The 16,240-nt window shown below is 44.3% G+C and overlaps 1 protein-coding gene across 1 annotated transcript in view; it reads left to right on the plus strand.

Moving 5' to 3' along the window:
• The window catches only part of SLC7A14 (solute carrier family 7 member 14), a 116,644-nt gene that overhangs the window by 80,344 nt on the left and 20,060 nt on the right, over positions 1-16,240 (plus strand). The window contains exons 4-6 of the mRNA XM_014837397.3: positions 1,276-1,493; positions 12,127-12,273; positions 14,799-15,007. Coding sequence (XP_014692883.1) covers positions 1,276-1,493; positions 12,127-12,273; positions 14,799-15,007 — 574 coding nt within the window. The remainder of the gene's footprint in view (positions 1-1,275; positions 1,494-12,126; positions 12,274-14,798; positions 15,008-16,240) is intronic.

Below are 16,240 nucleotides of genomic sequence, written 5' to 3' on the forward strand. Positions count from 1 at the left end.
CATCTGTGCCGTTCTTCCTCCACTTTATAAGTGGGTGATCGCCACAGCATGGCTGACAAGTAATGTAGGTCCACACCCAGGATCCAAACTCACGAACCTGGGCCACCAAAGTGGAGTGCACTGAACTTAACCACTATGCCACGGGGCTGACCCCAAGAAAATATATTTTTAAAAGGAACAAAATGGATTCTAATCTATCAGAGGTCAAAGAGGGGTAATGTAACTGACTGAATCCTAACCAATCGGAAGCTCACATAACAAATACCATGAGACTTTAGGCTCCATCCATCACTTGCCACTCACTTTTCATCCTGATATCTGACTTTATCCTTTCACATTCCTGGGAAGCTAACCAATAGTTGAGGAAGCTTTAGGGTCTTGCCCCAGAACGTCCAAGTACTGATTCTGTGGCTGCATGCAAGTCATTTGACTTCAGTGTCCCTATCTCAGAAGAACTGACAAAAAATGCCAAAGACCCAGACACCATGAGAAGATAAAAGGTAGGAAGGCCACATCTCCTCAGTGTACCGATGTCACAGAATTTTAGGTCTAAAAGGGCCCTCCAAAATCAGGTAGTCCGACCCCTTCACTTTCAGATGAGGTCCAGAGAATGAGGCACTTGCCCAAGGTCACAAAGCTGGTAATGGGCAAAAGTCAGGACCCTGACTGCTGAGGCAGTGCCCTGTCCACTCTGTAGAGGGCAGGAGTCCACCGGCCAACGGACTAGACCAAACAGGCGGGTCATGTTCACTGGTCATTTTCTCTGCAACCACATACACATAAATGGAAAGAACACCCTTTTCCAATAGTTTTCAAAGACATATATTTAAAATTTGCTAATAATGAAAAGATTGCTAGAATGAAATAGAAAACTTATAGATTATAAAGTGAATACCAATGAAGATAAAGTAGTTTTCAAATAATTTCAAATATTAGACCCATATATGCATCCCAAGTGTCCCAGGAGAGTCCTGACTTCAAGTGTTCTGTGCTGTGGTTCCAGAGTCACTGTTGTCATCATCATATCATGTAGCCGAATTTTTGGTCCAGGATATCAGGTCATTTCACCTATATACCAAAACCTTCTCATTTTCAAATGACACATGTGGACCTCAGTGTAGGCATGCATACACACGCACACGGTTCCTTCTCCTCCCTCCATGACAAGCTGACCGCGTTCTCAGAGCTGAGTGCAGATGCCCTGGGGTGGGGCTGGGAGTTCGCATGGCCCTTTTTTCCCTCTGGACAATACTAACTCATGTCGTTCCCCTGTAGGGAAAGGTGAAGAATCATACCCTGACCTTCTGGCTCTAGTGATTGCCATCATCGTCACCATCATCGTCGCACTGGGGGTGAAGAATTCCGTGGGCTTCAACAACGTCCTCAACGTGCTGAACCTGGCAGTGTGGGTGTTCATCATGATTGCAGGCCTCGTCTTCATCAATGGGAAATACTGGGCTGAGGGCCAGTTCTTGCCCCACGGCTGGTCAGGGGTGAGTTCATTCCTAAAGCTTGGGAAAGCTGTCGCACGTTCTACCTCTCACCCTGTGACCGACCTGAGACATACTTTCAAGAAAACGCTACGCTGTCCTATAGTCTTCACGGTTCCCTCTTCATCACCTTTTATCTGAATTTAATTGGAATGTTCTGAAGAAGTGGTTTTCATATAATTTTTTATTTGTTTCACGTTTATTGAGATCTTAGTTTATACAAATAACACTAGCAGATTGGATATTTTGGCCACTTGCAATATGCCTAATGCTATGATAAGTGCTTTGTATATAATATCTCTTTTAATCTTCCTAATAACCTTGCAAAGAAGATATTTACATTCTGGTCTTATGGATGAAAAAACTCACACTCAGAGAGGTCAAATGACTTGCTATTAAGCACGTTGTGTAAGTGGCAAAGTCAGGACCCACGGCAGAAAAGTCTGATGTAGTCTGGGGGCTGGCAAGAGAGTGGGCAGGACCTAAAAGACATTTTCACACCTCATCCCTGTGATCGGGTGGTCTGGTTTATGCCAAAGAAAAATGAGAGGGTCAGAGCAGCAAATTCTTTATCCTAACAAGTAGTTCCAAGTCGCACTTGGATTCTTTCTCTAATGTGACTAAAAGTGCTTACCTTATGGATTTATTGGTAAAAATTCACCAGCCAATTCTTTAAAAAAAAAAAAATAATAGAACATAAGCCAGAGACTTTTGAGCTGGAAAGGACCTTAGAGGTCACCTGGTGCTATCACCTCATTTAACAGGTGGAGAAACTGAGACTAAGAGAGACACACCTGCCCAGCACTGGTGGCAGAGAGCCAGTCCAGGATCCCACGGTTTTGCTTTTGTAGCTTTTGCTTAGATTGGTTTTCTTCCAAGATGTCCAGGGACCAGAACTCTCTCTTGGAGAACACTCAAGATAATTTCTGTTTATTCTGAACCGTGGCATGCTGTTCAATGCAAAGAAATAAGCAAGGAAGCAATTTAAGCCAAGATTTCTAGTCTTCTGCTTATCTGTGAGAATTCCACAGAACCACAAAATTCATCCCTCCTCCTTGAAATGAATAAACCCTGAAACTGGTTAAAACCAGAAAAAGAGACAAAGAAACACTGTTGACCCCATTCTGGATCCCCAAGTCTATATTTTCTTACAATACAAATCGTTCCTTTCCTATCAAATAAGAGAAACAACAAATTATAAGAGTGACAAAGAAAGAATGTTTTTCCGAAACTCAATTGCGTTTTCATCATAACACACAAAAATGTTCTCACTATTTTCTTAACAATATAAGAAATTATTGGGTTATTGACTTACTGTAAGACTTTGGCCAATGACTAACTTCTGTGCTTTCAGGTTTTCCCATGCATCAAGTGGGAAAAGTAGTTGCACCAAATGCTTGCAAAGAAGAATTAAATCTTGGATGTTTTTAGGTGCATGTTGTGTGGTTAGCCATAGTGATAATTACAGGAGGAAGGAGCTAGAATTTATTGATTACCTATTAGGTGTCGTCCTTGTGCTCTGTGAATATTATCTCACTCTTATAACAAAACTTGAAAGCAGATGCTACTATCCCCAACTTACGATGCAGAATCCAAGGCTCAGAGAGGTTAGTTAACTTACCTGAAGTCACTTAGCTAGTCAGTCCAGGAATTAAATTCCCACCCAGGTCTGTGTGACTCCAAAGCCCTTTCTACCATGTCAAGTACCTTGTTGCACAATGACCCCTCCCTTCTGAGTCTTCTGTAAAAAAAAATTAGTAAAGTAATTAACCTGACATGTTACATTTTCATTTCCTTTGAGCTGGGAGGAACAATAAGAGATGGGCTAGTCTCTGTCCTTATTTTCAGATGCGAGTGCAGTTAAACCAGCCCAGGCCAAATGTGCATTGTTTACCAAGATATCAGATCAAAATAATTTGAAGACTTGTCTTAATTACTTGGTTCATGCTTAATTTTCAAAATCCTCCTGATAGCTCACCTCAGTGGCTCACGCTGTGGTCTAGGCCCCTTGTAAAGCCTGGAAAGAGTTAACGTCCTCTGTGTAGATACCCTTTGCCCAGGCTGAAGAAGATCAACGAGTCTTTCAGCCCTTCCCCTTGTAATTTGTTCTGGGGTCTTTATTCTCTTTGGGGGTCTCCTCTCCCCTTCTCAGGGGCTCCACATCCTTCCTCAGTCAGGAGCCCACCTCATCATGGAAGGAGCTGATCGAGCCAGCCTTAGGGGCTCCCATTTATGCATTCCAGGTTCTCACTAGCTTTTGTAGTCAGAAGAGAACATCAGAAATCATGCATAAAAATGAAAGGGAGGAGGGGCTGGCCCCGTGGCCGAGTGGTTAGGTTCGCGTGCTCCGCTGCAGGCGGCCCAGCGTTTCGTTGGTTCGAATCCTGGGCGCGGACATGGCACTGCTCATCAAACCACGCTGAGGCAGCGTCCCACATGCCACAACTAGAAGGACCCACAACGAAGAATATACAACTATGTACCGAGGGGCTTTGGGGAGAAAAAGGAAAAAATAAAATAAAATCTTTAAACACCTTGCCTTTAAAAAAAAAAAAAATGAAAGGGAGGATGTTATTTCTAACACAACATTTTCTTTATGACACACTCTTTCGTAGACACTTTTCACTTAATCTTCACAACAGCCCTATAAAATAAGTGCAATAATCTTGACTTTTACATCGAAATAACTTAAGTTTGGAAAAGTTAAGATCACAATCTAGACGGTAATAGAGTTAAAATTCAATCCCAGTTCTAGATGAGCCAAAGCCCACATTTGCTCCACATCCCACCAGTTTGGACACATGGGACCAACTGTCTTTCTTCGCACCTTGGGCCTTACTGACCTCACTCCAACCCAAACCTACTACCGAGTAGGCTTGTCACTGGCCACCAAAAAGGCATGGCTGAGAGTTTGGATTTTTCACTGCAAATCCAATACCCCTGCAGGAAATTCAAATAAGTGCCCTAGTGGCTGTGACTGAAAGCATCATCTGAGCACAAAGGACAGCCCAGTGTGAACATGTTGCTGACTCATCCTCTTTGCTATCTGCCTGGCCTTGGATTTCTGCAGAGTACATTTCCTCCCCCAGCAAACTGGCCTGGACTTGTTCTTTCTCAATTTTGGTTTCGGGTCACTTTTCCAGTCCAGCAAGGGTGTTTTGAATATAGATCCTATTTTTTAAGATCTGACAGCCTCTCATGAGCATGCCATCCACCAAGTTAATAAATACCCTCCCTGCTCTGTTATCTAACAATCATCAACAAAAGCAAATTGCCTACTTAGCAGCTGCATGAACTTCTTCACTCTTTATGGAAAACCTGGCTCCTACCATTGACAGGAGGACTAGTTCAAGTTCCAATCCACTTTATTTTTCAGTCACTTTAGGTAGGATGGGATGGAGAAAACCATTGTGTAGGGAACGGTTTATAAGAATACCATTACATGACTTGAAACACAATTCTCAAGTGCTTTGAGAGGGTTAACAAACAATCTTTCCTCTGGCCATGGACCCCTCATAAGCCTATTCTTTCCCCTGATGCAACCACTTCCTTCCAAAGAAAATAGCTAAAGGAATGGTTTACTCACTTACAGGTTCTGGGTCAAATGCTTCTTTGGTCTTGAAGAGCTTAAGAACAACAAACATTTGTCCCTGTATCAAGTAACTGCTGGCCCTCAGCTGAACTCCTGCTTCCATCTGCAATTCCTCAGCCCCTGAACATTGTTGGACATGTATTCTCTGTATGTTATTTGTTCTTGATGCTATCTTATGCTTTTTCTTTAGCCAAAAAAGACATGCTATCAGCACAAATAGCTCCCAAGAAAACCATCCATAGCAAGTATTTGTGGGTAATGCTGATAGCCTCCAAACAAAGGAAAAGTTGTTTTTCATGTTCTTCACATTTGAATCCATTTGTTGGAACATATTAGTACATTCCACTGCCACTGTGGACAGGCTGCTAATAGATCTGGAGCATGAGGATGATGGAAAATGCTATTAGAGTTGGAGTTTTGTCTTGTTACCTTGGAAGTGAATTATATAAAGATGTCTAATTATCTCCCAGGCATCTGGCAGACTGGCCAAGGCAGAATATGGAGAGCTGCCTCATCTCAATGCCTCTCAAATATCAGCAAGGCACAGGAGGCCAGCTTTTAGGGACCCCACACACTGAGTAGCAGGCCACTAATGACACTGCTTGTGACAACTCATTAAGCAGCAGCACTCCAGCAACTGAAGCACGTGCTGCTTCCCCACAAAACTCTACAGAGGGACAGACCTATCTGGATCGCCTGGCTGAGCAGCTACATCAGGTTTACTTTGGAAACAATCTCTGCTTATGTCATCAAATTAAAAGGTCAATACTACTTTTCACTCACGTAAAACGTTAAAGGTGAATTAAGATAAGGCACCAATGAATCCAGAAATACACATACACACACACACGCTTCACCCACCAATTTTATTCACGGACGATCACCCCTAGGTACCACACGCATGCTTTCACGCATGGAAGGGTATCCTAGTCCTAAATACCAGTGACCGGATCTGAGATCTGGATAGAGTGAAGTGGAAAGCAATTTTAGTGGTTATTTGGGTAGAGACACACCCATACACAGCTTCTTTTCACGGCCCTTTTGTATTTACCAATCAGGGATCATTTGCTTGCAAGGAAGAAAAACTCATCTAAACTAACTGAAGTAAAAAGGTGACCTTATTTGCCAATTTTATTACCTTCTCTTCAATAATCTGTTTATTCAATCTACATGTTTTTAGGGCAGGGTCTGTTTGATCTTGGCAGGTGTGCTGGTTTTTCACCATTTGCCTCCACTCCGCAGATGCATTCTCCACCCTACATGCTCTGTTCTATGCTCCAGTAGACCTCTTGTTGGCCGCTTCCTGTTGGGTTTAGCCAATGGGAAATATTATCACAAGCTGAGGGTGTTTCTTCCTCACTCCTTCCCAGCCTTGGCTCCTACAGCCCTTCACTGAAATCATTCATTTGAACCCTCCAAGTTAAATTCTGTTTCCTGCCTGACGTAGTAGAAACTCCAAACGTCCTACCTCTGATCTGTTCAGTCTTCAACCATAATTGCTTTTGAGTGCTACCTATGCAAATTCAGGCTAACAGACCTTCTCTTTGCAAACTTATTCTTTCTCCTCCCAATTGAATCACAGTTAATTTTCTAGTATCTAAACATTATCAGTAATTGCCGTCCATTCTTTCATTCATCTGGAAAATAGCAGCATTTATGTTTTACAAATAATATAGGTACTTATTAATTTTGTTCAGTTTGTTACCACAGTCAAGGTTGCCTTTTGGGTCTTGCAGTATCCTCTCGACTCCAAGCCCCAGGGGTCAAGCTCAGGGTACTTTTTGCTTATGACTGGATCCACATCAGCTAGGACAGTGCCTGGCACAGGGGAGCGGTTAATAAAATGTGTCCATTCCAAAAGAAGAACAAAGAGGAGGAATTTGTCTGTGCCCTTGGGTTTCATCTACTTCTAGAAAAATTTACAAAAGTAATAAAAACACTGCTGGTAAGAGCTGATATTTATTGAGTACCTACTGTATTATATGATGGTGATTTACTATATTATCTCTCTTAATCCTTGTGACAACACTATGAGCTAAATACTATTTTTATCTCATTTAAGTGATAAAGAAAATGAATTTCCAAGAGGTTCGGAGTTTGTTCTAGGTCACCGAGCTAGTATGTGGCAGAACCAGCCGAGGTTTGACGGTCTAGAGTTTGAACTCCTGACCAGACCTGACCCCGTTCACATGCGTGGCTCTGGGATTCCCTCTGGAGCCTACAGCTTACCTCTCTTCCAATCACTGCATGGCCTGCCCTTCAGACTTGGAGGGTGTCCTCCATGTCTTCCACTGAGTCCTCTTTTCTTCAAGTGAGATGCCCCTGGGTCTCCACTTACTCCTCACATAGCGTGGATTACAGACCTCTCATTTTTTTCTAGGGTAGATTTGCCCCCAGAGTTCTTATTTAGGACCCTCCCACCCTCCTTTCTTCAGCAGTGAGCTCTCCCAGTATCTATGACCTTTCCATCCAGAGCTGACCACACCAAATAGGCATGGCACTGTACCCCTGGGACAGCCTAGTTGGGAGTGACACATCATCAGACTGATTGTCATAACAGGTCACTGTATGATCTACAGGAGGGGTGCGTGTGTGTGTGTGTGTGTGTTTGTATGTGTAAGGGAAGAAGGGAGAACTTGTTTTCTGGAAGCTGTCTTAAAGTGAGGATTTCCTTGATGGAGGCAGCTTAGCGAACCTGCAATCCCAGTATCTGTCTATCCTTGAAGACCAGAAACATTTTCTAGACCAATGAAAACAAGCACATTTCCAAACCTGTGCACCTCTACAATGTACAATGAGGTGAGCTCTGTTTTCTCTCCTTGCCTGGAGGCCAAGAAAAACAAAGCACTTCACTGGAGTGAAATTGGAGTTATCTCCTCTCCTAGCAAATAGCCCCCGGGTGACAATTGCTGGTTTGAGAAGTTCTTTCTACCTGGGTTACTAGAATAGACCAGGAGTTCTTAGATTTTCTTTTTTGTGCCATGGACTCCTTGGCAGTCTGGTGAAACCTGTGGACCCTTTCTGAAAGTTGTGTTTATAAATGAATAACCTAATTACATAGGAATTCAAAAGAAATCAATTAGGGGCTGGCCCGGTGGCGCAGCGGTTAAGTGTGCATGTTCCACTTCGGCGGCCCGGGGTTCGCCGGTTCGGATCCCGGCTGCAGACACAGCACCGCTTGGCACACTATGCTGTGGCAGGCGTCCCACATATAAAGTAGAGGAAGATGGGCACAGATGTTAGCTCAGGGCCAGTCTTCCTCAGCAAAAAGAGGAGGATTGGCAGCAGATGTTGGTTAGCTCAAGGCTAAACTTCCTCAAAAAAAGAAAGAAATTATATTGAATATAGTTATAAAAATATTTTTAAATTGTAATATAATAACAATGTGCTTCTTTATTAGTGCTTTAAATATTAATATCTATGTCTAATAACTATCATAATTTGGAAGTAGCAATGAGCACAAGCAATATTTCAAGATCTCTGCAACAAGTCTGATGTGACAGGAAAATATCTGATTGCTACTGGTGACAGTCACAGGAACTGTTAGCTTGCCACCTACATCCATTATTAAAAGAAATGCTAACGTTCAGTCGGAGGTTAGTGAAAATAAAGATTCAAATTTTTATCAGCAAAATTCAGAGACCCCTTAAATTGCATGGACCCCGGGACAAGAGCCCCTAGTTAGAGAATTGAAACAGAATCCTAACGGGAGAGTCTGCAGAGGAGACCAGCTCATCTTACAGATGAGCAAAGGTGCTTTTGAGGATTTCAGAAGACCTTCAATTTTGTGAGGTACCTTGTAGGTTCCAGTACTTAGTATTTTGTCTTTTACTTACTGAGAAGTTGGTGGGAAAGGTAAGAGTCAAAATTGGGGGCAGGTGTCTGCTTGGCACTTGTTTTGAATGTCATCATTTATAAACCCAATGTGGAGAAAAAGAACAAAGGGTCCAGTCTACAATGAGCATCACTCCTGGACCCCTGGCTGGAGCTTACATGTTGCCAAGGCCCTCCACATACACACAAGTCCAGAAAAATCTCTCTCATCTTCCCCTTAAAGGACATCCCCAAGCATTCAAAGACGCACATTGTTTTTTATTTTTTTTTTGAGTTCATAATAGTTTACATCATTGTAAAATTCCAGTTGTACATTATTTCTTGACTATCACCACATGGGTGCTCCCCTTCACACTTTGTTCCCACCCCCACCTGCTTTGCCCTGGTAGCCACTGAACTGGTGTCTTGGTCCATGTGTTTGTACATATTCCACACGTGAATGAAATCACCTGGTGTTTCTCTTTCTCAGTCCAGCTTATTTCGCTTAACATAATACCCTCCAGGTCTTTCCATGTTGTTGTAAATGGGATGAATTTGTCTTTTTTATGGCTGAGTAGTATTCCATTGCATATACATACCACATCTTCTTTATCCAATCATCAGTCGATGGGCACTTGGATTGTTTCCATGTCTCGGCTATTGTGAATAGTGCTGCAATGAACATAGGGGTGCATATGTTACTTTGGATTGTTGATTTCAAATTGTGTGGGTAGACACCCAGTAGTGGGATAGCTGGGTCATAGGGTAGTTCTATTTTTAGTTTTTTGAGGAATCTCCATACTGTTTTCCATAGTGGCTGCACCAGTTTGCATTCCCACCAGCAGTGTATGAGGGTTCCCTTCTCTCCACACCCTCTCCAACATTTGTTATTTTTAGTCTTAGTGATTATAGCCATTTTAACAGGTGTAAGGTAGTATCTTAGTGTAGTTTTGATTTGCATTTCCCTGATGATTAGTGATGTTGAACATCTTTTCATGTGTTTATTGGCCGGCTGTATGTCTTCTTTGGAAAAATGTCTGCTCATCTCCTCCGCCATTTTTTGATCGGGCTGTTTGTTTTTTTTGTTGTTCAGTTGTGTGAGCTCCTTATATGTTATGGAGATTAACCCCTTGTCAGATATACAATTTGCAAAAATTTTCTCCCAATTGGTGGGATGCCTTCTGGGTTCGATCTTAGTTTCTTTGGCTTGCAGAAGCTCTTTAGTCTGATGAACCCCCCACTTGTTTATTTTTCCTTTTGTTTCCCTTGTCCAAGAAGACATGGTATTCAAAATGATCCTTTTAAGTTCATTGTCAAAGCGTGTACTTTATCTTCCAGGAGTTTTATGGTTTCAGCACTTATCTTCAAGTCTTTGATCCATTTTGAGTTTATTTTTGTGTAAGGCATGAGATAATGGTCTACTTTCATGCTTTTGCATGTGGCTGTCCAGTTTTCCCAACACCATTTATTGAAGAGACTGTCTTTTCTCCAGTGTATGTTCTTGGGCCCCTTTGTCGAAGATTAGCTGTCCACAGACGTAAAGTTTTATTTCTAGGCTTTCAGTTCTGTTCCATTGATCTGTGTGTCTGTTTTTGTACCAGTACCACGCTGTTTTGATCACTATGGCTTTGTAGTACATTTTGAAGTCAGGGATTATGATGCCTCCAGCTTTGTTCTTTTTTCTCAGGATTGCTTTAGCAATTTGGAGTCTTTGGTTGCCCCATATGAATTTTAGGATTCTTTGTTCTATTTCAGTGAAGAATGTCATTGGGATTCTGATTGGGATTGCACTGAATGTGTAGATTGCTTTAGGTAGCATGGACATTTTAACTATGTTTATTCTTCCAGTCCATGTGCATGGAATCTCTTTATGTAATTATCTATTTCTTTCAATAATGTCTTATAGGTTTCATTGTATAAATCCTTCGCCTCCTTAGTTAAATTTATTCCTGGGTACTTTATTCTTTTTTTGCGATTGTAAATGGAATTTATTCTTGAGTTTTCTTTCTGTAAGTTCGTTATCAGAGTACAGAAATGCAACTGAGTTTTGTAAGTTGATTTTGTATCCCGCAACTTTACTGTAGTTGTCAATTATTTCTAACAGTTTTCTGATGGATTCTTTAGGGTTTTCTATATATAAGATCATGTCTTCTGCAAACAGTGAGAGTTTCACTTCTTCACTCCCTATTTGCATTCCTTTTATTCCTTTCTCTTGCCTAATTGCTCTGGCCAAAACCTCCAGTACTGTGTTGAATAAGAGTGGTGATGGTGGGCATCCTTGTCTTGTTCCTGTTCTCAGACGGCACATTTTTTACTTTCAGCTGATAATGAGAATTCTAAAGTGGGAAACTTCATTTAAATTTCAATAGATTCTTTGGAAGAAAGTAACACACTCCTCAAGGAAAGATTTTCACTGACATCTTGACTTCTCAATTCCCAACCACCCTGGGAGCCACATAGGCTCTTGTCAGACAGACATCCAGCAGATGTCACTGGATACCACCTCCCCAGCTTTCCCTGCCTCACACCTCATGTCTTCTCCTGCCTTATAGCCCAGTGAGGTCACTTAAGCCCCCAAAAGGAGCAGAAAAATCAAACTGTCTCTGCCTGTCTTCCTATGGCAGACAATAGAATATCTGAAGATCTGAAAATTCTTAATATCATTTCACATCTGGAAGTTACCATACAGCTGATTTATCAAGAGCACTAATGGTAGTATGAGCAGGACAACTCTTTGTGCAGAAACATCTGAGTCCCCTACACTAAATGCCAGAAGCGCCCACTCCATGTCTCTGTGACAGTTACAATACCTCCTCACATTTCTAAATGTCCTCTAGGGGTGTTCATACAACCCCTGGTTGTGGTTGATAACCATTGAATGAAAACAAAGCACAGAGAGGTTAATGAGTTCCCCCAAGACATAGGGTTAGCCAGCTTATTGATTTATTTATAATTCCACATAATGCCAAAAATGATTTGAATGTGTTGAATGACCTAGTTTTTATTCGGACATAATTCTTCTTATCTCCATTTTAGACATGAGGGAATTGCCCAGGGTCATACAGCTAGAAAGGGGAGGAGATCAAAATTCAAGTGCTTAACAGAAGTTCCACCATATTACCCCCTCTGCACTCAATAATGTCTGCTGGGCATTGGGCACTTGCAGGGACCACGTCTAAGGCCTTGGTGCTGCCCTGTCACTGAGTCTAACAAATGCCATTATTCATACAGGTGCTGCAAGGTGCGGCCACATGTTTCTATGCTTTCATTGGCTTTGACATCATCGCCACCACTGGAGAGGAAGCCAAAAATCCCAACACGTCCATCCCTTATGCTATCACTGCTTCCCTGGTCATCTGCCTGACAGCATATGTATCCGTAAGTACCAAATGCTTATGGAACTCTCCTCATGGCCTTTTCATATTTGATTTTAAAATGTGGCTCTGGGACGGAAGTCCCTTCTGTCGGGAAGCAGTCCTTTCCTTGTGCCCTTTTAGTGTTTCTATGCACATGCCTCATGCCCCCTGGATCCCCATCCACTAATGACAAAAAGAAAATCAGCACTCCAAACTGGAGATGGGAGAAGCCCCAGGCCCTCACTTCAGCCATGGCCTCTGAGTTTCCATCCCTGTCCCACCCTACACACAGGCTCTGGGTGTCCACTGCAACCCAGGGGATAGCGTGCAGGGAGTGGGCCGCCATCCAAGGAGCTCAGATCATAGGCTGGCAGTAACGGGTGGGTGTGCGAGCAGAGGCATTGTGGCCTCTGTGCACCCTCCTCAATGCTCTTCTGTCTTCTGGGAGCTTCCCGGCAGCAGAGGCGAGGCTCCCCCAGAGTGGGGAGAGAGAATACATTATCCTCTAGAGACGTTCTTCTTAAATCTCCCAGGGGAAATGCAATTTCTGTCTGCTCTTGCTCGCTCTTTTTACACCAGCTCAAGCTCTCCCCTTCAGGTTTCCCTGCCAAGGAGAGTCCTCAGAAGGAAGCCTGCAGGCTTGTCTCCCAGGATCACACCCCTGAGATACATTTCACACGTTTGATGTGTCATCTCTCAGCTGGCGGGGGGGGGGGGCGTCCCATCCCAGAATTTCTATCACAGAAAGAGTTTAGCCACATCCAACATCCCCCTCAGCCCCTGGCAACAGAGGGAACCCGCTGACAAGCCAACAGGTTTGTAGTTACACAAATACTCCCAGGCCTTGAGGGTCCCACTCACTTCAGTCACCAAATTGGGAAAGAACCAGCATCTGGAGTGTACCCTGCCATTCCTGCTGCCACTGCATGTGAAAAGCACCTCCTTCCACCCCCCACCCCAAAAAGAAAAACAAAAACCATCTTTAGCAACTACCTAAAGAAACCAGGCCAGTGGATCATTAAGCTGCAAAACAGGATTGTCCTGGAAGCCAAAGGAAAACACAAGGGCAACCTTGGATGCAGTTTATAGAAATTCAGCTGCCCACCCAAAGGTTTACAGATAGGTCACTTAGCACCACCCCCTCTGCACATGCGTGCAAGTGGCTTCATCTTATCCATGCCCTGATCATCCCAGCAGACAGAGCATGGGTGTGGGGGGAGCAGCAGAGACCCTCTGCTCTGCATTTCCCCTCCTGTTCCTCCCTCACACCTCCCCCATCTCCAGTGGTCTACTCTTGCAGCACACAAAGTAAAGTTAATAATCACAGTTCCTTCCTTAGAATAACACGTTATAGACTACAGAGGACTTCTGTGCATCTAGCAACTTTTTGCCCATCCTGATCTAACATGGGCAGGAGACTCAACGCAAATTGCTGTAAAAATCAATCCCCTCTCCTCTAGCCCATCCCACCCGACCCCCAGAGGAGACGTTGCAAGTGGCGATGTTGCTGGGAAACATTCCCTTTCAGAATGCAAGGGCCTTAACCAGGCCTCAGGGGCTGTTTGGTCTTGTGCTGGTCACCAGCCTGCCGTTTCACCACTAGGAGAAGAGTCAGATTGCTGGGCTGTGGTGGTCCATCCTGCTGTCCTCCCTAGTGACCCAGGACTTCACCGGAGGGTCTTGGCTCCTGAGGAGTAGGCAAAGAAGTGGTCTAGAAATGCACTACCCTCTCCCTTTCAGGCTCTGAACTCCCTTCTTGATGCCAGGATTAGCCTTCGCAGGCCAGGGTGGGTAGGAGCCTGGCCATAAGAAGGAAGGGATGCTATGGCAGATCTACGACATATGAAGAGAAATAGGTCCTGGGAGTCCCAAGTGATTCCTGGTTAAGCCATAGTGGCCTTACAGCTCCAGAGTAGCACTGGATTCCATCTTGATGTCATAATTTGTTTGTTGGCCTGCTCGGCTCCTGGAACTGAGCTACAGAGAGAAAATGGAAATATGAGTCCTCATTGGTTAGTTGACTGTGGACCTCCTATGCACGTCTCTTTGGAGTTTTGATCTCTGGTCTTCAGGGTGAGAGGCAGTACAGATAAGACCCTGTAGGACCCTGAAAGTATAAAAGAAATGAGGGGCTTGTCCATGTGGGCAGGGTGTGCATGGTCACTGCCAGGCCCTGGCTCCAGCACCTTTGGCTGCAACTCCTTCCACCTGGTAATATCTGCCCTTCGTTGAACAGTCAGCACGGCTCTGCTTCCATGGGGCTGAAATACCTGCAAACTTATTCCTCGAATATGAAAGGGCCATAGAGAGATACTAGAGGTTATCTGGTCCAGTCCTCTAAATTCTCATGTGGAGAGAAAATACTGAGACCAAGAGCTCCAGAGGCCAAATGACTGGTCTAAAGTGAAGGCACATGCTGGGAAGTGGCAGATCCAAACTGCATGCAGGCCTCTGCCGCCAACTGCAGGCCTCTTTCCTCTCCTATGGGACATCCATCCGTGTTTCAGTCCCTTCTACCTCCAGCCATGTTTTCTCTTGCTTTGACAGGTGAGCATGATCTTAACTCTGATGGTGCCGTATTATGCCATTGACACGGAATCCCCGCTCATGGAGATGTTTGTGGCTCATGGGTTCTACGCTGCAAAATTCATCGTGGCCATTGGGTCTGTTGCAGGCCTGACAGTCAGCTTGCTGGGCTCCCTCTTCCCAATGCCTAGGGTCATTTATGCCATGGCTGGTGATGGGCTCCTTTTCAGGTAAGTGCTATGCTCTGTGGAACTTGTGCTGTTCTGCCATGAATGTCCAGGGAGAATGTCACCCGCTCTCAGCCTGACTAATTTTGATGTGAGTGCCTTTAACATAGTCAGTGGCACTTCTCATTTATGCTGACAAAGAGCTTCAGTGAAAACAGCTTAGGCCCTAAGGCAGCCCCTCAGTTCGACTCTGGTCCCTCAATCCAGTGCAAGCTGATATGTTGCCCTAACTGGCCCCTCCCCTCCTGCCTGACACTGTGTGTTCCTTTGTGAACATGGTGGGTGCCAAATTGCTGCACTGAGTGGCCTTCAGAAGGAAGAACCCATCCCGGGGACATCTTAGGCCTGCTGTCACTTTGAGACCTAGTGACTGCTCCTCTCCCCACAGCCCCTCTGAAGTTGAAAAAGTTCAAAGCTACAATCAGAGAATAAGACCCTCCTAATGGAACCTAACAATTGTAGCAACAATAGCTACCGTTTACTGAACGTTTGTGTATCCCAGGTGCTTTGTATACAGTATCCCATTTAGTCATCACAAGAACTCTGTTTCAGATGACTATGCTAGATGAGTACACTCAGAGAGGTGAAAAAAACTTGCCCCAAATCCCCCAGCTGCTGAACGGGGAGCCAGGATTTGAACCCATGACTGAATAGCTCCAAAGACCAGACTTAACCACACCAATGTATTGGCAGTTCCAGTCCCCTATGTTGGCCACAAAGTGGCCTATCTGCCCATAGTACAAGGGGATGTGGCCCCATCTCTTGGTTCCCAGTGCCCACCATGTGAGAGGCTTGTGGGGAAGGCACTCTTCAAGGGCGCAAAGCAAAGAGTAAACCATGGAGGCCAATGAGCTCTCAGGTGCAGAGGGATCCAGCTCAGGGACTTAATCTCTGCCATCAGCTGTCACCTTCTGCTCCATTTCCTGTGTATACCCCTTGAAGTCATCACCAGGTCAGAATTTCTGTGTCTAGGGAGCTGGACAGATCAAGAAGAGGCTGACCGTGGTGGAGGTGTGACAACTTCACACATCCAGAAGGTTTTTCTGCTGTCAAAGAAAACTAACAGGAAAGATGCTGGGGCTCCAAGAGCAGTTTATAGTCTTGTGTGGATCATGAAAATCAAGGCGGAATAGAAGAGGAGGGAGGAGACAGGATCAGGAGGAGAGAGAGGAAGCAAGGAGGCACCTACCTGAGGCCAACAGGAATCGTCCTCCACTTGGTAACTGGCTGGATTTA

Source organism: Equus asinus, chromosome 5 (genome assembly GCF_041296235.1).
Source record: "Equus asinus isolate D_3611 breed Donkey chromosome 5, EquAss-T2T_v2, whole genome shotgun sequence".
NCBI classification, from domain to species: Eukaryota; Metazoa; Chordata; class Mammalia; order Perissodactyla; family Equidae; genus Equus; species Equus asinus.